The following is a 27,333-nucleotide window of genomic DNA, read 5'->3' on the forward strand; positions in this document are numbered from 1 at the left end:
AAGAAGTGCTATGACTAATAAAATGAGAGAACACAGAGTGAATGTTGGTCCTATCTTTTCTAACTATTAAAATGTAATATAAACATGGTTATTTTTTAACATTCAAAGAATAAATTAAGGATAATAATTCAGCTGCATTAGATTGGATTATTGAAAGCTGTTTATTTCCAAACTCTTCTTAAACAATTTCAGCCATTAATAAAGTCCCAATGTCTTTCAAAATGGATTTAGAAAGGAACATTATAAGTGATAAAAAATAAGGTATCATTAGTTAAATTGGCTTTTACTCATCTCTTTTCACCTAATCAAAAGCAGTTGTCATCTCTGATAGATATCCAATGTACATGGGGGAAAAGTTTGAATTGGATGACATTTTAATCATGTACATTGTTCAAGAATAAACTTAGAAATATCTATTGAATGCTTACTCTGTGTTAAGAGTTTTACATGTATCATTGCAACTAGAAAGTAGTGAAGCCTGAGATTCTGTTGTATGTGGTTCTGTAGTTTGTGCAAATGTCAAGATGCTACTAGTTAGTGTTATTTTAGGTGGTGTATAAGGGTATTTTAGATGCCTTTAGTCTGTAAGTATGTGTGTGTGTGTGTGTGTGTGTGTGTGTAACATTTTTTCCTTTGAAAGTTAGATACTTTTAATTTTTATTGTAAATTTTATAATGATATAAAGTTCACCTCAAGCACTGTATTGGATGGTAGTTTGATAATCTTTTGGTTTCCTTTCACCTTCAAATTTAATATGAATTTTCATCCATTCATTTTTTCCTGAATAGGTCTGTTGAAAGATTTGGTATCCCCAAGGGATTTTGATGCCGTCACTCATCTGGCCCTCATCAATGCTGTCTATTTCAAAGGGAATTGGAAGTCACAATTTAGACCTGAAAATACCAGAACTTTTTCCTTCACTAAAGATGATGAAAGTGAAGTCCAAATTCCAATGATGTATCAACAAGGAGAATTTTATTATGGTAAGACAGTTTGGCTTTTATTTCTCTCTTCTTGCAGTATATCAACAAACTTCTAAGAAAAAACATGAAATATTCGTTACTCAGATTTCTCAACAATCTGGTTTGGGCTACAATTCAATTTTCTTGGCCCTATTTTCAAAGGCCTCTAATTAGATCCTGAGTGAATATTATATGTTTTGATAGTTTTCCAATATGTTTCTTAATTTATAAAGTTGATTACACCTACAGAGTGGCTTTATTTATGTGAAAATATCTGACCTGTGTAAGAATGTTCTGAGTCACTCCAGAAAGTCATTCGCTTTGGGGTGGTTTTCAGTGAGCCATAGGTTCCACCCAGCTCTTGATTTGGACACCTCATCACTTTTTGAATTATAAGCATTCCTTTAAAATTTTGCCTTCAGACTTGTTTATGTTTAGTCAGGCATAATTATTCATTCATAGTTTCACTTACTGAGAGTCTATAATTTGCGATACAAGTCAGCATCCTTGGCATTATTTTCAGGGATATTTCATTGGCCTTTTCAGAAGTTTAGGGTGCTAATCCTTTCCCCATACCATACTGAACTATAATTATTTATTGTCATAAGCAGAAATGTAATTGCAAGCTAAGTATATGTTAGAACTAATATTTTATTCTATTTAAAGGTACACAGTAAAATTAAAATATTATAATCACAGTTAATCAAATTAACAGTCAAAATAAGAAAGGGAAATACCTATTTATTTGAGAACCAAAATGTTTAATGTGACATCTAAAGAACCTAGATCAGTTAAATGAAAATATTCAGAACAAAAGCATTACATTTGTTTTGAAAATGGGGGAAATTTTAAAGTAGTGGCAGGACCATTTGTTTTAAAGACTTTTTTTTTTTTTTTTTTTTAATGAAAGCCTGGTCAATTTAGCTAAGTTCATAGAACACGAAGCCAATTACCTAATTTACCTAATTATCTAATTTGGAGATTTTAATCACCACAAAAGCTCTAGATAACTACTGCCGAATGAAGTAGATTTCATTTTGGCTGTGCTACCTTGGCCTCAAAACTTTTAGCTGCGGTAATAATAGAGTACCAGGTATTATGTGGTCAGTTTTTCCCTTCTTAGAAATCAGGTGGATATTGGTAAATGTGATTTACATCCAACTTGGATCCAGGGCTTTATTTTTCTAATCATGACTTTTCATTTTTTTAATGATATCCTTAAAATATATTCATTTGAGATATCTCATTTAAAAATAAATAAAAAAGTAAGTCTAGAGAACAAATGTGAAACAATTCTGGGGATCCTAAAATAAAATAAATTCTGTAGGGCTGAGGATTCACTTGAATTTCAGGGCTTACTTTAAAATAAATCCTCTTCTTCTCAGATGCCTGAATTTTTTATATTCTACACACTATTTTGGAAGAAAGTTATAACAAATGTAAACATTTTATTTAAGCCTTGATAGGGGCCTTTTATCACCTTTCTGTTCTTTTTAGGGGAATTTAGTGATGGCTCCAATGAAGCTGGTGGTATCTACCAAGTCCTGGAAATACCCTATGAGGGGGATGAGATAAGTATGATGCTGGTCTTGTCCAGACAGGAAGTTCCACTGGCCACTCTGGAGCCATTGGTCAAAGCACAGCTGATTGAAGAATGGGCAAACTCTGTGAAGAAGCAAAAAGTGGAAGTGTACCTCCCCAGGTGAGAGGTTCCTGTGTGACTCCCTCTGATAGCATGGAGGGAGGGTATCAATGAAGGTTCTGACGCAGAGAAATTCTTGCCACTGATGTTGAATTTTGTCTTGTGTTGCTCTCTTCCTCCTCCTCTTCCTTCTCTTCCTCCACCTCCTCCATCTTTTAAAAAGTATTCTTTCATACTCATTCAGTCCTGCCCAGAGACATAGGCTGACTCATTGATCATTCTATACTACTTATCAAGACCTAGTTTCAGATATGAATCAATATTCTTAGCTTCATTTTAGAAGATTTTTCAATAGATTGCCTCTGAATATCATTTGCATCTACAGTCTTCTGTATTTCATTAATATTTAAATTGATAATAGCTGGAGAAAAAATAATCTTCTACTTTGTTGGAAGAAATGCAAGCAAGTCATGGGCTAGGTGCCAAGATGCAACCATAAACAAGCAGGAAGAAGCTTAAAATTCTCCCTGTGGCTGAAAGAATAAAAATCCATGCAGGGCCTTGATGTTCTGACTACCGTCCACTTCCTCGACCCTATTTCTGGCCACTCACCACGTTCAATTTTTTGTAGTAGATACTATCCCTGTGCTTGTAGTTATGCCACAGACACCATATGCCCTTTTATGCCTCAGGGTCTTTATGTATGTTTTTGCATTGGCCTAAAATGCCCTCCTCACGTACGTTTGCCAGATATTATTTACTTAGCCTTCAGGGTACAGGTCTGGCACCAGTTCTTCTAGGAAACCTTCCATGAACCACGTGATGGAGCAGTTAACCCTCACTTTGCCTCACTTATGCACCTCCCTGTTATGACAGTACATTTACGTTACCACCCCACAACAAAATTACTTTTTTTGTAGGTCTTGCTTTCCTTCTGTAAATTCTTCTAGGGTAAAGTCAGTTCTCTCTCCTGTCCTAGAGATACAGTGTGTTTGCCAAATCAAACCCAACCGAAGATATTATTCTGCCCTTGAATACTTTAAAATGTAATAGGGGAGCTAGACCAGCAAACCAAACAACAAATTTATAAACATAATATATAAATTCTAGGCTAGAAAACAAAACACTCAAACAGCCAATAAACATGTGCGTGTGTGTGTGTATGTGGAAGTAGAGTTCCAATATTCATTCCATGTAAGAAAATTACACAAATATGATTAATTAGTATGAATATTGAAGGATGATAAATAAGATATTAGTATTAAAATTGAATTACTAAAACCTCATTGACTCATTCATATTTATTCTAATTTTAGGAATTGTCATTTAAAATTACATCTTTTATGAATGCTTATTTTTCCAAAAACTTAGCTGATGTTTGCTACATTATGTTAATGAAGGAGAGCTATTTGGAACTGTAGACATTTTTGGCTAGAAATATGCATATATTGATGCATTATGTTAATGTTGTAGTTCATAATATATAGCCATATATAATATATAGCCAAAAACTTCTCAGTCTACATATAAAAATTAAGGTAATCATAATCCAAATGTTTTTTCTTTTTAGCTAAGATATTTAGCTTGCATAACTTTCCATGACAATACATTTGTGTAGAAAGATTTCACTGTAAGTCTATTCTCAAGGAGAGGTAGCCAAAGAATATCTAACATACAAAACCAGGGTTTTTTTTTAATATATGATAATTGACATCTACATATTTAATATATGAACAATATATCTTAACTCTAAAAGAACAATTTACTTTTAAGTATTAATAATTAAATGTAAGTAACTAAATCAGACTTAAACCTTCATCTAGTGACCTTTTATCATTAATTTTGTATTTTTCCCTTGCATTTTTATAAGGAATTCTTTTTGATAATATGAGAAATTCAGTAGAGAGTTAGTGCTTCTCTTATTAAATTCTACGAATTGACTGCAGCACCTCCAAATGCCTTAATTCTGTAGGGATGCAAAGTTATTCAAGAATATTTTAAAAGAATTCTAAAGGAATGTTTATTAAGTATCACATATTCAACCACATTCATTAGAAAATGTGGCCTTCGGGTACTGTCCACTGAGAAACTGAATGCGGCAGCAGAAGAAAATTAAAATTTCATTTTCTAAGAGATACTCTTCAATTATGAAAGAGTTTAGCTTGCTTGCTCGTATTAATGCCTGTTACTAAACTAGGCATGGTTAATTACCATGTATCCATTTCTCCAGGAGTTCCGTGAATTCTCCTTCTGCATGGCTAATGCATAGCATGGGAGGCTAAGTAGCTAGATAAGATAAATTTGGTGTCCCTTTTTAAGAGATTGACTGTTTCCAAATACCAATGTGTTGATAATAATCAATGGGAACTATCCACCCCTCCATTTTACAGCATTACAACCCACCAAATGTTCAGTGAAGGAAGTGATTTATGTGACTCAATTTTAGCAAAGGCAAAAGTTTTCTAATAGTTGTGCTCCAGCTTTACTCAAGTGTCTGTCTTAAAGGGTATGTATAGTTTTTTCACATGGAGACATTACTCTAAAAATGCAACTTTGCATTTCTGAATTTGACCACATTCTTGTCCTACTTCACAAGTACTTTTACTTTCTATTATACCAGATTTTATACAAGTTGCTTTAAAATACTTTCCCTTAAGGGGCATAGGGTACATGGGGGAGGGGGAGGGGGAGAGGCAATTACTTTTGTATTCATATTTTTTCCCCTAAATCCTACAGGAATCAGATGCTGAATTGAAATTGTATTTTTATCCAAAATACAAGAATCTATTCAGAAGAGGGTGAGATTGCTATCTCTATGTGATATCACCAAATCCAGTGAAATACCACAAGGTTTATGCACAGTCATACATCTCTAAGATTTAAATGAGATTGCCAAATATTCTTCCAATTTATCCATGGTAGAAAAAAGAGTTTAGCTAATATGTAAAAGTATATATTATATATAATAATGTAAAATATAAAATATATAATAATGTAAAATATCTAAAAAGCACTTTAGAATGATGCCTGCCATAAAGTAAGCATCATATAATTATTATCTAATATTACTATCATCGTTTATTTTTAAGTCCTACTATTTATCTTTTGTTAATCAATCTTTTTATATACTTTTCTCTAAGTAGGATTTTTTAAAACTTGGTTCTAATGAAATTACCCTCTTCATTGTATATTCTTACTTTTCAGTCTTACTGATACAGCTTAGGTATAAAAAGATCTTTCTATTGATAAAATCAAAATGAAATCTCTAATACTTGGAATGCAGATGTACCTGGCTGTAGTATATTTCCACTCTTACCTTTGTAGTCTCAGGTTTGTCATTTGTGATTAGCGTACTAGAAATCAAAGGATAAGTATTCTCTATTTTGTAACCAGAAACCATCCTGCTATTCTGAAGTGATTGTCTACTAATAAAGCACTTCAGTTTCATGTCTGTTAAAGAAAACCAGTGCATAAGCCATCTGATTTTATTTTTTATCATGAGTGCTTTTATTAGGTTTCTCTTCAAATAATTTGATTAATTCTTACACATTTTTATAAATCTCCTTATGTGTAATATATATTTGCTTTTTTCTAACACTTGCTCCACACCGTACTTGCTTAGTCTCTGATGCTTCTGCCCTCCGCCTACCTCTTTAATTTATTCAGATAGAAAATTACAAATACAAGATTACATCAAATGCCTTTACAAAAACAGCCATGCCTTTTGGTTTTGAAAAAGTAGCATTGTGGCTTTTTATTTTTAAAATCAGTGGGTGAAATGTAAAATCTTCCTGTAGTTTGTTTGTTTTTAAATAAGCCATTGTTGAAATTATAGTGATTAAGGATGGGAGGACTTCGCAGTCAGAAAGATCTCAGTTCATATCTTTATTCTGCCACCTACTAGCTAGCTGTGTGATTAGGGAAGTTGTTTAGCTTTACTGAACTTCAGTTTGTTCTTCTGTGGAATAGAAGTAACAATACCTGTCGCTTAGGACTGTGTGAGATTATCACAGGGATGATTAAATGAGATACTAGACATAAAAGGATTTGCATAGTGCCTGGGACATAGTAAACACTCAGTATATGGGAGATGATAATAATTATTTATATTAATATTAGTCTATATAAAGAGGAAAGAGAGAGTATATGGATAATAGCTATTTTTTAATAGTTTGATAAGGAACAAAGACAAGGAACGGATAAGTGGAAATTGTTTACATCTTGTCTTCAACTTTAAACAAACACTCTCGTGGACACCTAGATTTTATTTCACTTCACCCTACGTATTTGGTCTTATGCCAGATACTACAAATATTAAAATGAAAAAAACACTAGATCTGACAAATTTACAGTTAAAGTAGCAGAGATTAGTATACCTATTTAATCAAATTACTCCATCACTACTAAAATGCAAATATTCAACACCTTAACATCGATAATAATGTGAATGTTACACATTACTGCAATATGGTAAGTATTATTAACATATCTGCCCTTTACTGCATGCCTCCTACAAGCCAGCATCATCCTAAAATGTTTAGAAAACTTATTTAATCCCCTCAACAATACTGTGAAGTAGGCATTATTATTGCCATTTTCCATATGCCAAAACCAAGGTTCAGAAATTAGGGAACTTGCCCAAATTCAATCTAGCTAAAATATCATCGTCACCTAAACAGCCTAAAAAGTGTGAAACAAACCAAGCTGCTTTTAAGAAGTAAAAAGAACCCTTACTGACATCTTCCTTCACTTTCCTATTTTAGGTAGATCAGGATATATATAATACTACCTGGATCCATATCCCAACTCCGCCACTTACTAGCTGTATGAACTTGGTCAAGCTATTCCATCTCTCTGCTGCTCAGTTTCTTCAAATATTAACTGAAGATAATAATACCTACCTGAAAGAGCTGTAATGATATTTAAATTAATCTGTTTTATATTGTTGGAACAGTTCCTATTATCTAGTAAGCTACATATGTGACCAATAAACAAAACACTAAATAACAAAGCACACAGAGAAAACACTTTAAGAATTCATTCAAGTCACTGAATATATTCTCCAATGTATTTCCCTACTTATCCCCCTTTTCTACTTTCACAGTCAATATCCGCTTTTTGTGGAAAACAAAATAAACAATGTTAAGTGCAAGTTAAAGTGTAAGATATAGATAAAATTTAGTACTTAGTCTAATATTTGTTATACCTTTACTCATCTGTTGGTTTTCCCCTGATTATTCCTCTTGGTGTCTGAGTCTTGTTTATAGCAATCATTCTTCTTAAAACCAGACATCAGAAATGATGCCAAAGTAATGTTTAGTGACTATTACAGACTTAGCTTTTTTAAGGACACAGCCCATTGCCTAAAAACTTATATTTATGATCTGTATTGATTAGGAGGCAACATCTTTTAAAAAGGAAATATTTAGTTCTAACCAGTTGTTTTTCACTTTTTATAAAATGTAATAAAAGCCTTTGCTTTTAGAAACTGCACTTGTTAATACAGTCATGCTCAGTCCATATCTTTCACTGGAAAGGTGGGTGATACAATTCATTGGTTTGATACAATCTCATTGGGAGAGATTCCATATTAAGACCAATCTGGCTTCCTACTTAATAATTTAATACTATTCTGTTATGTTATTCTTTTCGATGCTCCCTTTTTTTTTTACAATAACAATCAAATACTACTTATAGGCAAAATCCAGTTTTAGTATAATTTACCCTCTATAAAACAGACTTTTAAAGATAACATTTCTAACATTTTATTCCTGTCCCAGGTAGCAGGATGTTGTAACTAAATACTTTTTAAAGGCTGTAACTAAATACTTTTAAAATGCTGTAACTAAATACTTTTTCCCCTCTGTGTTCTCCAGGTTCACAGTGGAACAGGAAATTGATTTAAAACATGTTTTGAAGGCTCTTGGAATAACTGAAGTTTTCATCAAAAATGCAAATTTGACAGCCTTGTCTGGTAGGAAATAAACACCAATTTTTAAAAAATGTTATGCCATAAAATTTTTTTAAATGATGGTGGTGAATCCTCTATTTATTAAGGAGTTCTGAGGTAAAATATAGTTAGCAGTTGCCAGATAAATATAAGAAATATATTTAACTTCTACAAGCAAAACTATAAATACAGTCACAACATTGTTTGTATTATTCTGCTCCATGTCTATCTTTGATAGCAGATTATATTCTCCAGAAGACCTGTCTTATGCATCTTTGAATTCCCCATCACATCTGACAGAATGCCTTGTAGAGCAGATAATCAATAAATGTGTTGATTGAATATCTCAATATGTCCAGTTATAATAAATCATATGGGAAAGAAAGAAGGAAGAGAGGATAAATGAGTGTCTGCTGTGAGAACTAGATGCTTTTAAAAAGGACACCTGTGAGATGATGTAAATATTATCTTAAGTCTTCAATAAAAAACAGTGGTTTTGAAGAAGTAGCTTCAAAATATACTTCACATATTGGGTGTTGAGTAATTTATTTAAAATATCCCAAGGGAAAACAACCAGTTAAATTATTTGATTCAGATGCCCTAATTTGGTCAGGATAAAAATCTTAACATATTAGTAACATTAAAGTACTTAGAAATGTAAAATCCTTTTGGAAATATTTTTAAAGCAGCTAATCCCAAGACACGTATTGAAATAAGGTACCTGTCAGTGTAAGATTTAGTTAGCTTAGATAATGATAATTTTCATCATTTCTATAGAACATGGGAAATAACACAATATGTTTTCTGATGAGATAAAGACAGATTTATATCAAGATAAAACAAGAGTTCAGAGCCCTAGGAGCTTGGATGTGAGCCATGAAGGTAGAATAAGTACCTATTCAAAGGGTAATGGGTACATTGTACTTGAGGCAGAAATATATATATATTTGTGGTTCAAGCGCAGGATAATTTAAAGTTCTTATGCTCCTTTCCTTATGAATTCAAAGAATGCTATACTGGCCAAATTCCAACTAAATAATTATATTTTGCTTTCTTACCATGGCTCTATTTTCAGTTTGATTAGAGATTCCTCAGTGTGTCACCCAAACATTTAGGCAGTTATTTCACACACATAGAATATTTACTGCTTTTCAGTCCTGAGGGAGTATCACTGCAGTGGCAAATCAATTATTGTGGTCAGTGTAGGTCAAATTTTTTGACATATCTGGAAGGTTTATAAGGTAATGTTTAATTGCCTTTACTATGTACAGAGACAACAGAGCATAAATGTACATATGAGTGCAGATTTGAAATCACACTAGGCTCTTTCAGAGTTCATAGAGTCTATAGCGGAAAGTCTTTGCTCTTTGATCAAACCTCCATCAGAACTGAATCCTTCTCAGCATCTTGCTCACAGTTGCATTCCCAGTACCTGGCCCAGGGCTGACAACACATAGTTGGCACACAGTAGATGTCTGCTAGAGTATAAATCAAGAAAAGGAGGAGAGAATAGATTTACCCAGGGCCACCTTGTACATTATATTTCTTGAAACATTTAACTCCTTAAAATATTAGTAAGAGATTTAGGATTGGTCATCCTCAAACACTACCCAGTTCAGGTCTTCAGGATAACTGATCTAAAACCAACTTCTCAAGTTTTCAGTGGGAATTCTTTGATTCTTAAATTCCTAGTTTTGCCACAGTCTTAGAAGTCCTGGCATGCCAGCTACCTCAACCGATACATTCTTCATTCTCTTTCTCTCTCTCTCTTTCACTCACACACACACACACATACACAAATATATACATTACTTTATGAATCATTCATTCAAGAACTTTCTAGTGACACAGCTATAAAACTTTCCTCTCTGCTTCTTCTAAATTCAATAGCCTTTATTCCCTGCATCGTTTTGGGGCACCATATGCTCTGCCTTACATGATTGGTGTCCTGTTCACATGTATACTTGTTTGCTTCCCCAAATTACATGAAAACCTTGATGATTAAAGTGTTTAGGACACTTAGTAACCCCACAAGTACCCAGGAAAATTATTAGCATGTATTTGGTTATTACTTTCTACTTTAGTGAGAATTTTCATGGTGTTTAGGATATACAAATTAATTCCATTCAATGCCATGTCTATTCCCTTCATTTAACAACTCTTTGTGAGGCAGATAGTGTGAGCAAAGTACTAGGTCATAAAAATGAAGAAATAATTAAGATATCATATCTGTTCTGAAGAAGCACATAGACTCGTGGGGAGAAAGACATACACAGCGGGATTAAATAAAAGGAAGAGTGATAGAAATGTTTTATTGTAGTAGTGGTTCTTAACCAGGACAATATTGCCCTTCAGGGAACATTTGACAATAGCTGGAGACCTTTTTGGTTGTCACAACTAGGGAGAGCTACTGCCATCTACTGTCTGGAGGCCAGGGATGCTTCTACATCCCTGTGATCTACACTGCACAAGACAGCTTCCATGACAAAGAATTATCCAGCCCAAAATTTCTATAGCAATGAGTTGAGAAACTCTGTACTAGAGAAAGCATTACAGAAGCAGAAAGGAAAAAAATCAAAGGGGAGAATGGGAGGGAGCATATTGGGTCAAAAGATGGAGGAAGAGACTATATGTATTTTTCTTCTTTCTATTTTCTTATTGAGGTAAAATTGGTAGCTAACATTATATAAGTTTCAGGTGTACAACACAATTTGCTATTTGTATGCACTACAAAGTGATCACCACTGTTAAATCTAGTTACCGTCTGTCACTGTACAATTGACCTACTTCACCAGTTTTGCCCACCCCCTTCCTCTGGTAACCTTCTCCTCTGGTAACCACCAATCTATTCTCTGTATCTCCATTTTAATGGGTCTTTTTCTGGGGTTTTGTCTTGTTCTTTCATTTGGAATACACTCCTCTGTTCCCTCATTCTGCTTGACTCTCTGTGTTTGTTTCTATGAATTAAGCAAAACAGGTGCCTCTCCCAGTCTTGAGGGAGTGACCACGTGTAGGAGATGAACCTTATTGTTCAACCTTTCCCCAGCTCTTGGTTGACTCCTGAACCCTTGTGATTGTCTAAGTAGCTTGGTTAATACTTGATAAATCCCAGTTGTGGACAGTGTGTGAAGACCCAGCAGTGTTCCAATAAGAGGGAGCTCAGTCAGCACCTGGTTTTAGGCTGATTAGAAGCCAGCTCTTCAGGCAGCAGCTTTTAAAGTATGCAAATCCATGCAGCCCTGTGGGACCACAATTATAAACCCCGCTGACTTCCAGACCAGATCTGAACATGTTCCTGGGTGACAGTTTGCAAAAATCAGGATTTCAGATGAATGAATAAACTATGGGGAGGTACCAGTAGGTTGTGGCGAGGCCAAGGGAGGGCTGAAGGATGGTATTTCCTTGCCTATGTTTCCTGCGAGCTCCTCTGTAGCCCCTAGATGTGTCACAAACCTGTAGCCTGTCCCTCAGCTTGAAGCTCCAAGACAAGGAAATGGACCTTTTTCACAGGCAGACTGGGGACGGTTTTAGTCTGCTGTCTGTGCAGTGCCCCGGGGGGTGATAGCCTGCACAGAACTGTTTCTCTGATTGTCACAGTCCTTTGGGGCCCAGAAATGCAAGCCCCTCTGGCCACCAGGGCCAGGCAATCAAGGGGCGCCCCCTGTGTGGACTGTGCTCACCCCCAGCTTTAGCGATGCAGGTGAAGAGCATTGGGGGAAGGGCACACCCTTGCCTCTAGTGAGGTAGAGCAAGAGCGCTGGGAACGGGGCACACCCAAGGCTATAGCAAGGCTATGCTTGTGTGCGCCCACCTGCACGAGCAAGGTATAGGGAGAATGCAAAAACGGCGCTCACCCATGGCTCTGTCCCCAAAGAAAGTCCCAACTTGTCCCTGCCCCTCCAGCAGATGCTTTAAGATTAGCAAATGAACCTCCTTCACATATAGTCCAGGCACTTCTCTAACTGCTGCCTTTGTACTGGGTCCTGGGATGAGTGAGACAGTGTGCAAGTCCTTTCAAAGGAGTATCTCAGGTCTCTACACTGCCCTGGGTGCCCTGGACATAAGCCCCTTAGGTTTCCAAAGCCAGATGTTTTGGGGACCTCGTGTCTCCAGTGCAGGTCTCTAGGGTTGGGGTGCCCAACGTGGGGCACAAATACCTTGCTCCTCAGGGTGTAGTTCTGGACCTCTGAGATCCCTCCCTGTTGGAGGTCTCTGCACAGGGGCATGGAGTTTTTGGTGGGACTGACCCTCTGCATCTCCTACCATGAGGCCCTTTTATCCCTTGTTGTGCCTCCAGTTGGTCAGCTAATTATTAGTTCTTTTTCAACACTCGTTGTTCCATATGTAGCTTTAGATTTGGTGTGTCTGTGGGAGGAGGTGAGCTCAGGATCTTTGTACACCACCATCTTAGATCACCCCCCTCATAAGTATGTATTTAAGCTTCTAAATGCATAGAACATTTTTGAACAACATCTTAGAAAATGATAGAAGTGGTTGCCTCGAGAATACTGGACAGAGGCTCTTAGATGAGAGAAGGGGTTTCGTTTCATAGACCACTGTGTACTATTTGGAAATTTACCTTGTGTATGTATTACTTCTTTAATTAAAAGCCTTATGTAAAAACTGGGGACATCTTTTAAAAATAACATTATTAGTAGAATTTGAAAACTCGAAGGTACCCAGAAACCAATTCAGTACTACTGGGACACTGCTACATTCTAAAATCATGGAATGAGATTTTTATCTTTCTTTAAAAATAGTTAATGTGATTTAGCAGTGGACCAAAAATACCCTACGTGACATTCTCTTGCTTCTGGAAAAACTGAATGACTTGAGAGTCTTTTGCTAAGACCTCTTGAATCCATGCTTTCATTTTCTGTTCCACGGCGTCTACTTTCATTTCAGACTCTCATTACTGCTGCCTTAGACTATTTCAATAGCCTCCTAAACAGTTTCCAATCTCTCTACCGTCTAATCTGTCTTATCTACCACTGCCAAGATTAATCACCTTAAAACTCACTCTCTGATCATTCCAGTTCCTGTTCAGAGCCTCCCTTCGGTCTGCTGTTCACCGTCCACCGCTCGGCAGGGCGTTCAGACCTCATCTCTGGCTGATTCCTTACACACAGCGTGTGCTCCAGCCAAACTGAACATTTGCTCTGCACCTCACATCCCCCCAGCCCTCATCTTTATGAAATTTCTCCCACCTGAAATACCTTTAGAATGGAGCCTCAGGTCAAATATCTCCAACTTTATTAAGCCACTGTGATTACACCAACGAGAAGTAATCACTCCTTTTTAAATACTACAGTATTCTATTATTTTTCTTATGCCACATACCACATTTAATTTCATAGTATCATTATTTATGCACTGGATATCTCCCACCAGAATTTAAACTTCCACATAATTGATCCTTATGTGTGTTTAAGAAGCACCCAGCACCGTGCTTTCTGCTTCGTACTCCCTGAATGAAGGAACAAATGAGATGCTCTGTATTTATTGTGTTTATTTTTTCACCTCAGTTTGATGTCCATTGCTTTTGACGCTAAATTCCATGAACATAAAACATAGTAAAGACTCATGCAATAAACATGGAATCTAGAGGGTGCTGAGAATCATTTTCTTCTCAGGCTCTATTTAAAATGCTCATCTAGTTGCAGCGAAGATCCTGTTATAGAGTAGGGCTATTTTTGTAAGGGAAATGAAGGACCATCAGCATTTGGATTAATAGATAATCCTCTTGGAAGGTGTAAGGGGAAAGAGAAAGAGAGTACTAAATCCTTCAGCACGAAGTATGAGCTTTAATAAAGGAGCCAATGAAATAAAGGAATTAAGAGGACACAGCAAAAGCCATATTCAGGTCAGACTCAAGCGCTTAGATTTATGCTGGACTGACTCTTACATCCTGCCCTTGTTTGTTCTCTTTCTCCTTCTACCTGTAAGTCAGAGAGATGTCTTTCTCTTCCAGCACCGTAATTCCAGTTCTACCCCACTTTCTTGCTTGGACTGTTGCAACAGCTGACACAGTTGATCTTCTTGCCCCTAGCTGATTGCTCATCCAATTCATGCTTTACAGCTGCTGCCACCAATATCTTCTAAAATCGAAGCCGTCATGTCCTGTTACTTCTGGACAAAGGCTGGGCTCTCTAGCATCATGGTCGAAGCTCTTAAAATCAAGCACATCCCCCTCCACTCCCCTCCTCCTCCTAGCCCCATCTTCAGTTGGACCTTCAGGCCCTCACCACTGCTTCTCTCACTTTGCAGATATAATTTTCTGTTTGGAATGCCCTTGTCCCCTTCTCTGACTTTCACTCTTCTACTTATTCTTCAAGAACCAGTCCAGGGCTTCCCTGGTGGCGCAGTGGTTGAGAGTCCACCTGCCGATGCAGGGGACACGGGTTCGTGCCCCGGTCCGGGAGGATCCCACATGCCGTGGAGCGGCTGGGCCTGTGAGCCATGGTCACTGAGCCTGCGCGTCCGGAGCCTGTGCTCCGCAACGGGAGAGGCCACAACAGTGAGAGGCCCATGTACCGCAAAAAAAAAAAAAAAAGAACCAGTCCAAATGTCAGCATCCCTGAGAAGCTTCCCCTGACATCTTGCCCTTCCTAGATGGTTTACTTTCCCTTATCTGGATTCTGATAGTGCAAAGTGCTCTCACAAGTTCTACTTTTTCCTTGGATTGTTTGTTCTCATACCTGTCACTGAGCTCGGAGCTCCTCAGAAGCCCGGACTGTGTCACAGACATCTTTCTGTCCTCAGAGTCCAGCATGGTGTGGGGAGCAGGATAGATGCTGGGTGGGTGCGTGCCCTGAGAAGATGGTGCTGGGCTCTGCCTTGCTCCAAGTTGGGGGCTTCTCTCAAGCCTCTGGCCCTCCTCAATCCCCATGCTCCAGCACACACCTGGCTTGTATCTGCCTCTGCACCAGCCTTCCCCCCCAGCTGCTAACTCTACCTTTAGGTCTGCCTGGGACTGGCTCCTCTGTATTCTTTAGGTCTCAGCTCAGATTAACCTTCTCAGACAAGGCTTTCCTAACATCCAATGTCAAGTAGCTCCTCTTCCCTTCCCTAGCCACCAGCCAACCCATCACTTTATATTATTTCTTATACTTACCATACCCTGAAATTGTGGTCATTTATTGATTTGCTTTTTTTTTCTTTTGCGATACGTGGGCCTCTCACTGCTGTGGCCTCTCCCGTTGCGGAGCACAGGCTCTGGACGTGCAGGCTCAGCGGCCATGGCTCATGGGCCCAGCCGCTCCGCGGCATGTGGGATCCTCCCGGACCGGGGCACGAACCCGTGTCCCCTGCATTGGCAGGCGGACTCTCAACCACTGCGCCACCAGGGAAGCCCTGATTTGCTTTTTTATTGTCCTTGTTATTTAATGTCTTCTCTCCCCCATTAGGAATGAACTATTAAGCTCAACATAGTATACCCAGTGCATCAACAATGTCAGGCACATAGGAGGTGCTCAGTACATGAATAAATGAATGAGTGAATAAATGACTGAATATTTGCTGGTCTATAACAAAATCTATGCAGAAAAACAAATAAGCAAACACTATTCCTACCTTGAAGGAGCTCAAATTCTAAAAACCTTTCTAAACTTCATGGGTGGGGCTGAAGCTAAAAGTATTTTAGCAACTAAAGTACAGAGACAGAGACATTTTTGGTATCCTAGGGTTCTGTTATGGAACTCCGTTCATTCTGTTATTTTAAGCATGTCCTTGGTGATGCAGAAATCCATTAAAATTGGCTGAATTGGAACAGTGCCACAAAGGAAGTAGTGGCATACTCTTGCATGATGGCCATCTGGCCAGCATTATGTCAATCACAGGTACTTAGAGCCTTTGGTGCCCTGCACAATACCTCATATGAGCAGGGTACTTGATAAATATTTGCTCAGTGACTGAATGAATGCCTTAGTGTTTTGCCCTGCTTTTTTCAGAAAAGCTTGAATTACTGCCCAGCTCTTCTCTGGGGAACCTAGGGTTTGCTGGCACTGTTTGCATCTTATCCATTGTGAAAAGCCTTGCTCCACGCTGCCTGGAGAAAAGTAGGACCAGTTATTTGGCAGCAATGTCTTCTGTGGCCAGAAGAAGAAGACTGCTTGGGACCAGTGTGTGGGTTTTTTTTTTTTTTTTTTTTGTAGTTCTGTTTGTCATTGATTTATTTATTTCCATTTTTAGAGAATAGTTAACTTTTCTCTAACAAATAAGACAAACTCATCAGTGTAAATCTCTTTAACTCCCCTCATATTATGATTCCTTGAATACCTGAGTGCGTACTTGGTGGCTGGAAGTGTGCAAGGAACTCGGGATAGGGAGAGGAGATAAATAGGACAGGAGGGTCCAGGCCCTCAGGAAGTAAGTGCATGGCAGGAAAGATGGCCTCGACTGACATATAATTACACGAAAATGAGCAATAGTGGAGGCCAAACATAGAAGCTATGAACTTGCCTGTATTCCTGTATGATCTGATCTCCTTCTAAGATGTGGTAGCAGACACATTCTTGCTTAAACTACTTTCAGCTTACATTTTATTTTAATGTGACAGCTTGCGGTTTGTGCCTAGAGAAAAAAGTTTCATTTTCTTTTGTTCCCTCAGTGTTGATGATGTGATTTCTTATTTGTTACATTTTCTCCTACTTGTATATCCAAAGGGGTGGTGTTTTGCTGAAGGTTAAGTGTCCTGAAGTCTTGTTTACAACTGGAGACATTTGCTGTCCTTGGTGTAGCAGTTAGTCACCCCCTGGAGTTGGAACATTGGATTCAATCTTTATTTTGCTGTCTTTGAAATATATATGATGACAGTGGTCTGTTAGATCCCATTCCCTTTGCTCTTCAACTCAATTAGATTTTTAAGTTTTCTAGTGTGTGTGTGGTCTTTGTATTCTTTCTCTCTCTGGGGCTGTTTTCCATCAATTTTCCTAGACCATCTACTTTGGATTGGTGTCACGTTTTATTTATTACAAGAATAAACTTTATAGCCATAATTGTGAACAGAATTGTGGTCATGGTGCCCACAGAGTGACAACACCCAAAGTCTTGCAATATGAAATAACTAACACCTTTCATTCAACAGTTACTAAATGTTGGGTTAACTACTGGAAAATTACACATTACCAGGAAACTCCCTCTACTTAGGTTAGTTCATTCATTAAGCTCCCTAAATGCCAGAAGCCAGGGGCACTAAGGGGAAGGACACAATCCTTGCCTGAAGGAAGTGGACAGTCCAGGAAGAGAGAGATAGCAATGTGAATATGATATATTATGAAGGCTTAAATAGAATTAGATCCTGGGTTCAGTGGGAAAGAGTGGTCAGTTCTACTTTAGTGCGGGGGGTGGGAATCGGGAGAGAGCAGAAAAGTCCTGGTAGGGTTTGAAGCTGAGCCTTAAAAGTAGATTAGGTGTCTCACTACAAGGGTTCAGTGAGTTTCTGGGAAAGCAAAGACACAGAAGTGATAAAGTGTGGTATGATCAGGCCATTGCCATTCAAATAATCTGGAGCACAGTGTGTAGAGTGAAGAATGCTATTTGGAAGAGGCAGAGGCAACCTCACGGAGGCCCTCATATTACATACTGAGCAGGTGTGCAAGTGTGTTATATACTGAGGGGGAGATGGGAGGTAGAGCTAGCAGGAGAGGTGATAAAGGGTTTTAAGTAGGGGAGTAGCATGAATTGGTTTGTATTTGATGATCATCCCAGAGGAAGCTTTAATGTGAATGGGAGGCAGTTAGAGTAGTTTTAACTGCTGTGTCATGATACACTGACATCCCCAGAAACTCATTTAAAAAAGTTATTTGTATGTGTTGCTGAGTTTAATTTTCCTATTTTGAAGAACTTTTACCTCCATATTAATAGGTGAGTTTGGTCTATGATTTTCTTTTCTTAGACAGTCCTTTTTTAATTTTAATAGCAAGTAAGATGACCCAGAGATGACTTAGATTGCTTTTATTCTCTTTCTAGGGTCTGGAATAGTTTTATCTCAGAAAATTCTGTTACTAGAAGGTTTGGTTAAAGTTCCCTAGAAAACCATCTAGGCTTGTGGTCTTTAATTTTGAGGATGGGGGAAGATTCTGTCTACTGATTCAACTACTTTAATGGTTACTGGACTATTCATTCTATTTTTTTCCTTGATTCAACTTTATAATTTAAATATTTTTATAAAATTGTAGTTGATGGCAAATCTTCTGTTTCAAAGTTATCTGCATAAAGAAGCATAAGAAACTTGTGGGGAGAGTTGGAAATATTCTTTATCTTATTTGTAGAGGTGGGGTCATAGATATATACATCTATCAAAATTTACCAAATTGTGTATTATAAATAGATACAATGCGTAGTAAATAAAGTATACCCTTTAAAGTTAACATTACCGGCAGAAAATTATATAGTATTTTTCATGATTTTTAAAAATTCTCTTCTGTTATCTTTAGGTATGTTCTGCTTTTTTGTCTTAATATTGTTTACTTGGGTAATTTCTTTCTTCTTTGTGAATCTCATTATAGGTTTGTCCATTTCATTATCTTTTAAATAACTAGCTCTCTGGGAAGAACCCTCGGCATTCTTGCTTTCTTGATTTTTCTGCCATGATGCCTTGCAGGATCCCTCCCCTCAAAACGGTTCTGTGGAGGTAAATGAGAGCACATGAGAGATTTGGGGACTAGAGGAGGGTATACTTGGGGCAGACACCAGGGTTGAAGGGAGGAGATTCCTTCTTTGAAGGTGCTTAGTACAGTCAGCAAATCAGGCTCAGGGGATATTGGAGGCAGTTTCCTTTGTGCACATTAATGTGTCTGAAATATCATTCGGTGTTATTGAAAACTCCCCTCAAATTTTTTTCTTTTTTTAAATAAATTTATTTTTGGCTGCGTTGGGTCTTTGTTGCTGCGCACGGGCTTCTCATTGCGGTGGCTTCTCTTGTGGCGGAGCATGGGCTCTAGCCGCGCGGGCTTCGGTAGTTGTGGCACACGGGCTCAGGAGTTGTGGTTCACAGGCTTAGTTGCTCCGCAGCATGTGGGATCTTCCTGGACCAGGGATTGAATCTGTGTCTCCTGCATTGGCAGGCAGATTCTTAACCACTGCACCACGAGGGAAGTTCCTCCCCTCAAATTTCTGAACAGGGCTTACCTGGCGATGTGGACACTCCTTATCCTTTAGGAACTGGGTGCTGTCATTTTCGCATTTAGGGCCATTGATGCATGACTCTACCTTAACTGGCAGACTGATGAAAATGCACAGCAGAATCTGAAAATAGTATAGCATCTGTTAACTACTAAATAGTTATGTTTTACTGTCTTGGAATTCAGTGTTTGTTTTGCCTACTAAATTACTTTGACTAGTTACTTAATGCAATTGATATTTTTCTTTTCATTTGCTAAAAAAACCTAGTCATCTGGATTTGAGAAAGCTAATTTTACTTAATTGTTTGATGTAAAACTTTATTGCTTTTAATTTTCTTCTGGTTATCAAATGTATTCTAGAAGAAAATATCACAATATGTGAGATGGACTATTTCATAATGCAGCGCTTCTATCTTAATGCTAAATATGAGCTGAGGAAGGAGTATCCCTATTAAAATATAATCAGCGATGCCACCAGTTTGTCTTGGGGCTTATTCAAAATAAGCAGGTGCTTTGCAACAGGTGTACCAAAAATGTTGTTGGACATCATTTTCTATGGGTATCAGATAATTATGTGTCTTTGAAAGTATTACTAAGTAGTTCAATGGGAAGTCAATTGTGCTTTTACTAAATAGGGCTGGGCATCAGCAACAAAGTTATTTATCTTAAATTTGAAGTAGACTTCCTGGGATTAGAAAAAAAATGGTATAAACTTGAGTAATCCTTTATCTTGCTTCTTGTGCTATTTTCCTTTTTATATATTTGAAGTATCTTCTGTTTGTTTTGTTTTAATCATGGGGAAAAGTGGGAAACCCAAGACTGAAGGCTATTGTATTGTATGCTTTGCTAGGGCTGCCATAACAAGGCACCACAGACTGAGTGGCTTAAATAACAGACGTTTATTTTGTCACAGTTCTGGAGGCTGGAAGTCCAAGATTAAGCTGTCTTCAGGGTGGATTTCTTATGAGACCTCTCTTCTTGGCTTATAGATTGCCATTTTCTCCCTATGTCTTCACATGTTGTATTAGTCAGGGTTTTACAGATAAACAGAACCAACAGGATGAATGGATATACATATATATATATATATATATATATATATATATATATATATATGGAGAGAGAGGATATATGCATTTGGATATATGGATATATGCATATATGTAGAGAGAGAGAGAGAGAGAGAGATTAAGAGATTTATTTTAAGGAATTGGCTTGCACAATTGTATAGACTTTGGAAATATAAAATCTGCAGGGTAGGTCAGCAGGCCAGAGACACAGGGAGGAGTCTGAAGGCAGTCGGCTGGCAAAATTCCTTCTTGCTCAGAGGAAGCTAGTCTTTGTTCTATTAAAATCTTCAGCTGATTGGATGAGGCCCACCCACATGATGAGAGTAATCTGCTTTACTCAAAGTCCACCAACTTTAATGTTAATCTCATCCAGAAAACATCTTTGCAGAAACATCCAGAATAATGTTTGACCAATTATCTGGGCACTGTGGCCAAGCCAAGCTGACACATAAAATTAACCATCATGCATGGTCTTCCCTCTGTACCTGTCTGTGTCTAAGTTTCCTCTTCTTGTAAAGAAACCAGTCATACTGGATTAGGGCCCACCCGAATGACTCATTTAAATTTAAGACTATCTCCAAATGCAGTCACATTCTGAAATCTTAGGGGTGAGCGCTTCCACATACGAATTTTAGAGAACAAATTCAGCCTATAACAGCCATTAATTTAAAAGTAAGCGTAACTAGAAAGACAATTCAAAGGGAAAAACAGTCCTCCTAATATTAAAAATGTGTTATTTCCTCTGACTTTAGGATAAAGCATGTTTTTGAATCCTCAGATAAACCAATTAATTGGAATGGGAAATAACTTTTTAATGTATTCCTGTTTCTACAACCTAGAAGTCAATTTTGTTTTCCTTTGCCAAGGATATTTCTATTATCACAGTAATTAGAGATTAGATTTTAAAAAACTTTTTATTCTGGTTATATGTGGATTTCTGTTTTCATTTTATGTATTGAAATTTCAGGTTAGGGAGAAACATGTAAGAAGTTTTATCTTGTTATGAACTAATTTGAGGTTGCTATTAAAAACAGAGCCACATTTCTGTTTTTCCTGGCAATATAAGAAATAAACGATGGGAAAATTGCCAATAAAAATGAAGGAGAAAATCAACAAGAGAATATAAAATAAGGACAAAACAGAAAATACATCTTCAATGGTTCTTTCAAATCATAAATGTAATCTTACAACATTATCTCTTATGTTTTATATCAGTATCTTATAACACTTATATTTCTCAAATCTGTTTAACTAAAGATAAAGTGCTTCTCTTTCTCTGATACCGAAGAAATGCTTCTGTTATCTCTTTTTTTTGCAGATAACAAAGATATTTTCCTTTCTAAAGCAATTCACAAGTCCTTCATAGAGGTTAATGAAGAAGGCTCAGAAGCTGCTGCTGCTTCAGGTGCCAAATTATTGTTTTCCAAAATCTTCTCGCTTTTTTGAGATTTGTATTTTTAAAGCAACCTTGGGTTGGGAATGGGGGTCATTTAGAACTAAGCCAAAAAACTGACCCTGCTCTAACTTAGAAGTCAAGCTAATGATGGAACCTGCTAGAATTTTCCAAATAGGGTATGAAGCATGCACTCATTTCAGTGCCCCATACAGAGTAACTCCCATCTCTAATGAGAGGCAGGAGGAGATTGTCAGCTCTGCAGAATAGATTTTCCTGCTGTGCTGACTGTTTAAATATTTTAAATATTTCCCCGCTGCCCAGTTAATCATTTTTCTTTCTACTTAATTATTTTTGGAAGTTAGTTCTTAATTTTGTCAGTGAAGAGCTTTGAGTTTTTAAAAAGCACATGCACAAACAAGAGTGCATGATAGCATGCAATACATAATTTTAAGTTAATAATAATTTTAAATAAAATTTTTTTTAATTTACCTAAATTACGTGTCCAAGGCAAAATGGTAAATGTCCTTGGTTATTTTGAATGTTCTGACTTCCTTAGTTAAGCAAGAAGGATTTTTCTTTTTTTTTTTCATTTGTTTGGATTTGTTTCAATATCATGTTCAACAACCATCATGAAATTTTGGTAGGATTTTTCCCTTCTCTGGTAAAATGCAACATATCATATTTGCACAAATTATTTTTAACTTCTGCATACATTTGCCCATTAAAAGGATCTCATCAATTAAAATGGTGTTTTCGGGAGGAAATAGAAACAGTAGTCTCAGGCATCGAGAAAGCTTAAAATCTTACATAATTTAATCTTGGCCTTTTCCTCACAACAAATCACCCTGCAGAAAGTATAAAATTATTATCCCACAATAAGGATCTCAAGGGAATTCAATTTCCCAGCTGTAGGAAACAACACTGCATCTCTCCCTGCTGTATTTTCTCTTTAATCACTGCTGTTCTGGCCACTTGCTAGAAGCCTGGTGACTTGCTGTGTAAAAATCCCCATTTCATATAAAAGAAATAATGATTTGAGAATATAAAGAAACTGATTTTTGTTTGTTTGGGGTGGGTTTTTTTCCCCTTTCCTTGACTCAAAGGTCATTTTAGTAAAGCTGTAAGTATTTATCTGAGACTGAGAATAAAAATTTGTAACATGCAAAATAAATTGTCCTATATTTTTGGTGGGATGATGGGAGGGAACTGTGTGTGTGTGTGTATTTGGGTTTTTTTAAGATCAAGTAGAAATGTTAACACATTTATAATTTTTCTCTAAGTCTTTAAAATCTTGTTTCGTGTAAATCATTACCTTTGCGTTAAACATAGATAGTTTGGAGAAATTACTCATTAGTCCCCGCACACCCACAGACATGTAATTACTTTCTCTCTGCGTTACAGGAATGATTGCAATTAGCAGGATGGCTGTGCTGTATCCTCAAGTTATTGTCGACCATCCATTTTTCTTTCTTATTAGGAACAGGAGAACAGGTAAGTCTGTTATGAGAACAGAACTTTAATAAGCCAAAAAGAAATCATTTTTTTAATTGAAAACATTTTCCACATTATTTATCAGATGTGTTCAAATGATTTTTTAGATGAAAATAATTTACTTACATTTTTATCATTAGAATTTATGAGTATCCAAGGACACAATACTTATCACTGAATCTTTTACTGCTTGTATATTCAGAAAACTTATAGTTTATTCATAAAGCTGAGGTTATTGGAGACCAGTGTTCTTGCTTTCATTTATAATGTACAATTAGAACATTGCTAATTGTAAGCAAGAAGGAAAATAAATATCTTTTGTTCATTCCCAACCCAATGCAGGTACAATCCTATTCATGGGACGAGTCATGCATCCTGAAACCATGAACACCAGTGGGCATGATTTTGAGGAACTTTAAATCATTTTATTTAAATAATAAGGAAAATAGTAACTAAGCACATTATGTTGGCAACTGGTATATATTTGAGACTTGTGTTTTACAATATATCTTAAGATAATACTTAAAATAGCTCCCAATAAAAGCAATGTATGTAAATTATAAGCCAACTTGTCAAGGAATGTTATCCGTATTATTGAGGTAATGATCCTGTCATGTCATTGTGTTTGTTGTGCTAGTATTTAAAATAAAAGTACATAGTGAACATGTGAACAGCTCTGTTTTTCATTTTAGAAGTTGTAGTATAAAGATACCTCTAGGTGAAATTTGGAAACAGTGATGTTTCTGGACATCTTAAGTCTTTTATAATCATGCAGAAACAAAGCACCAAAGTAAATTAGCATCATACACTTATACATAACAAGCAACAACAAGTGAGGTGAAGACAGGTACTCTGCAAAAATTCTAATTGCTGTTTCTCTGAAGACAGTGTACAGTGTAATATAAAGACCTGCACACTGAACATCTTCTGTGTGGCTCCATCACAAAACTTGTTACAAAAATATAGGGCTATGCCAACCCATAGATTATAGCTATAGCTTACTGACTTTGTCTTTAAAGATCATTGGCATCATAAGGGTGATGTAGATTATGAGCCTGATATATCACCATGTTTTGCTGTGGCAAGTAAAATCTGAACTGTTAACATAGTTCCCAAAAGTCCCCCAGTAAGCCAAATGAGCAAATTAATGATAAAAATATGCCCTCTGGTATGTCACCAGAGAGTTAACTAGAAAAACTCTGTTCGTACAGATATTAGAAACTAGCAGATCATAGGCTGAGAGCTGCCCACAGGATGTTTTTGTTTGTTCTGTGCAAGAGGTTTTCATGTTTTGAACTTGAATGTCTGTAACTGGAATAACACATTCCTTGTTTCCCCATTGGTTACCTGATGGCTCCAGGATGCATTTTTGAGACCTCTTGAGAGTTGTAATAAGTCCTTTGCATAGTATTTTGGTCTTATTTTCTAGTATAAGAGTAGTCGATTCCAATGGGGACAGTGTCAATTTCTTAAGTTCTCCAGTAAATTATTTTGTTATCCTGTGGCTGAAATAATGGCATTCCTTTGGGGAGAAGAAAAAAAAGAATGGTCTTGTCATGTTCCATGAATGGAACCAGGTCCATTTATTGCCAAATTTTTGATTCTATGATTAATAATTTCTGAAAAAGTTTGAAACGTTTCAAAATTTAACAGAAACAGTTTGTATGTGACTCTCTTGTGTGTTAGGTATTTTGCTATGGTTTGGAGCTGTTAAGAAGAATTGATATTATTATTAACTTTAATTCTGTTCAGGAGAGTTGTGGTTTGAAGCAACCAGGCCTGACCCTTGACATACTGAATTCTAAACTTGGAGAAAAAACTTGAAATTTTCATTTTAAACAAGTTCATTTGGTGATTTTGTTATACACTAAATCTTGAATATTGCTAAAATAAAGGATACAGGTGGAACACTTATACACTAGTTGTTTAAATATGATTAATTTATAGAAAATTAGGTCAATCAATGAAGTATCCTAAATTAGTGCTTCTCAAATTTATGTGTAATGGAATACTTGGGGATCTTATTAAAAATGCAAATTCTCATTTAGTAGATCTGCGGTGGGACCAGAGATTTTATATTTCTAACAAGTTCCCAGGTGATGCCATGGCTGCTGACCCACGGATTCAGGTTGGTAGCAAAGCTCCACTTAACATAGGTTTACCTGTTTGATATTTTTACTTACGGAAACAGAAAAACTGTATAATTTTCATGCAACTTGGAGAGATTCAGGAGTTGGGGTTGTAGTTTACATTAAGAATGCTATGAATTTATACAAAACGAAAAAAATGGTTTCACCCTAAAGCTTTTTTTCCTGTTACACATGGAAAAATACAGACTTCCTCTGCATATTAGAACACTTGAAATACAGTTTTTAAAAATATAAAGACATTTATAGGCAATGCCCATGAAAGAATTTATGGGTATCCAAGGACACAATACTTATCACTGAATCTTTTACTGCTTGTATATTCAGAAGACTTATATTCATAAAGCTGAGGTTATTGGAGACCAGTGTTCTTGTTTTCATTTATAATGTACACAGGTTGGGCTAACTAATGTTGATTCAGTATTGATATTCTGAGTTTGTGATGTTCTTTATTACCATATCACTACTTCTTAAGCATTACATATATTGCTATACCTGTGTAGCCATAAGTCAACTAAATGAGTTACCTATAAGGAAGAGTAAACATTATTAGACAAGCATGTGGCTTTTATAAAGCCCAAAATGCAATTTGTGTTAGCTGACATAAGATTAAACTCTACCATTCAGAATGTTTACCATAAAATATTTCAATACAATTTAGATGTCCCTTAAATGAAAATGGATTCTGCCTTGTTATTAGCATGTTTGTGGAGTGCTTAAAAATAGAATACTTGATAGTACCAAGTTTTTCCTATTGTTTGATTTTGTTTATAATTTCTTCAATAATTTCCTTTCTATTGAAAAAATAAATCTTTTTTTTAGTTTCTTTCTCTTAAATTGAGGTATAGTTGATTTACAATATTATATTAGTTTCAGGTATACAACATAGGAATTCAAAATTTTTATAGATTATACTCCATTTAAAGTTATTATAAAATATTGGCTATATTCCCACTGCTGTACAATATATCCTTGTGGTTTATTTATTTTGTACATAGTAGTTTGTACCTCTTAGCTCCCTTACCCTATCTTGCCCCTGCCGTCTTTCCTCTCCCCATCAGTAACCACTAGTTTGTTCTCTATATCTGTAAGTTTGTTAAATTTTCATTATATTAATTTGTTTGTTTTATTTTTTAGACTCAGCATACAAGTGATAACATACAGTATTTGTTTCTCTTATTTCACTTAGCAGAATACCCTCTAGGTCCATCCACATTGTTGCAAATGGCAAAATTTCATTCTTTTTTATGGCTGAGTAATATTCCATACATATACATATACCACATCTTTATCCATTCATCTATCGATAGGCATTTAGATTGCTCCCATATCTTGGCTATTGTAAATAATGCTGCTATGAATACTGGGGTGCATATATCTTTTCAAATTAGTGTTTTCATTTTCTTCAGATATATACCTAGGAGTAGAATTACTGGATCATATGGTAGTTATATTTTTAATTTTTTGAGGAGAAAAATGAAAAAATGTAGTTCAGTTCCATTTCCTTTAAAATGTATGTCAGCACAGATACACACATGCACACACACACACA

General features: G+C 36.4%; 1 protein-coding gene across 1 annotated transcript in view; it reads left to right on the top strand.

The window, feature by feature from the left end:
* Positions 1 to 24,294, top strand: part of SERPINI1 (serpin family I member 1) — a 69,220-nt gene extending 44,926 nt beyond the window's left edge. The window contains exons 4-9 of the mRNA XM_081234870.1: positions 789 to 983; positions 2,460 to 2,664; positions 8,481 to 8,578; positions 22,066 to 22,152; positions 23,545 to 23,634; positions 23,977 to 24,294. Of these exons, the coding sequence (XP_081090996.1) occupies positions 789 to 983; positions 2,460 to 2,664; positions 8,481 to 8,578; positions 22,066 to 22,152; positions 23,545 to 23,634; positions 23,977 to 24,053 (752 nt within the window). The 3' untranslated portion in view covers positions 24,054 to 24,294. The remainder of the gene's footprint in view (positions 1 to 788; positions 984 to 2,459; positions 2,665 to 8,480; positions 8,579 to 22,065; positions 22,153 to 23,544; positions 23,635 to 23,976) is intronic.
* The last annotated feature ends 3,039 nt before the right edge of the window (positions 24,295 to 27,333 follow it).

Source organism: Mesoplodon bidens (genome assembly GCF_964165515.1).
Source record: "Mesoplodon bidens genome assembly, chromosome: 5".
NCBI lineage: Eukaryota > Metazoa > Chordata > Mammalia > Artiodactyla > Ziphiidae > Mesoplodon > Mesoplodon bidens.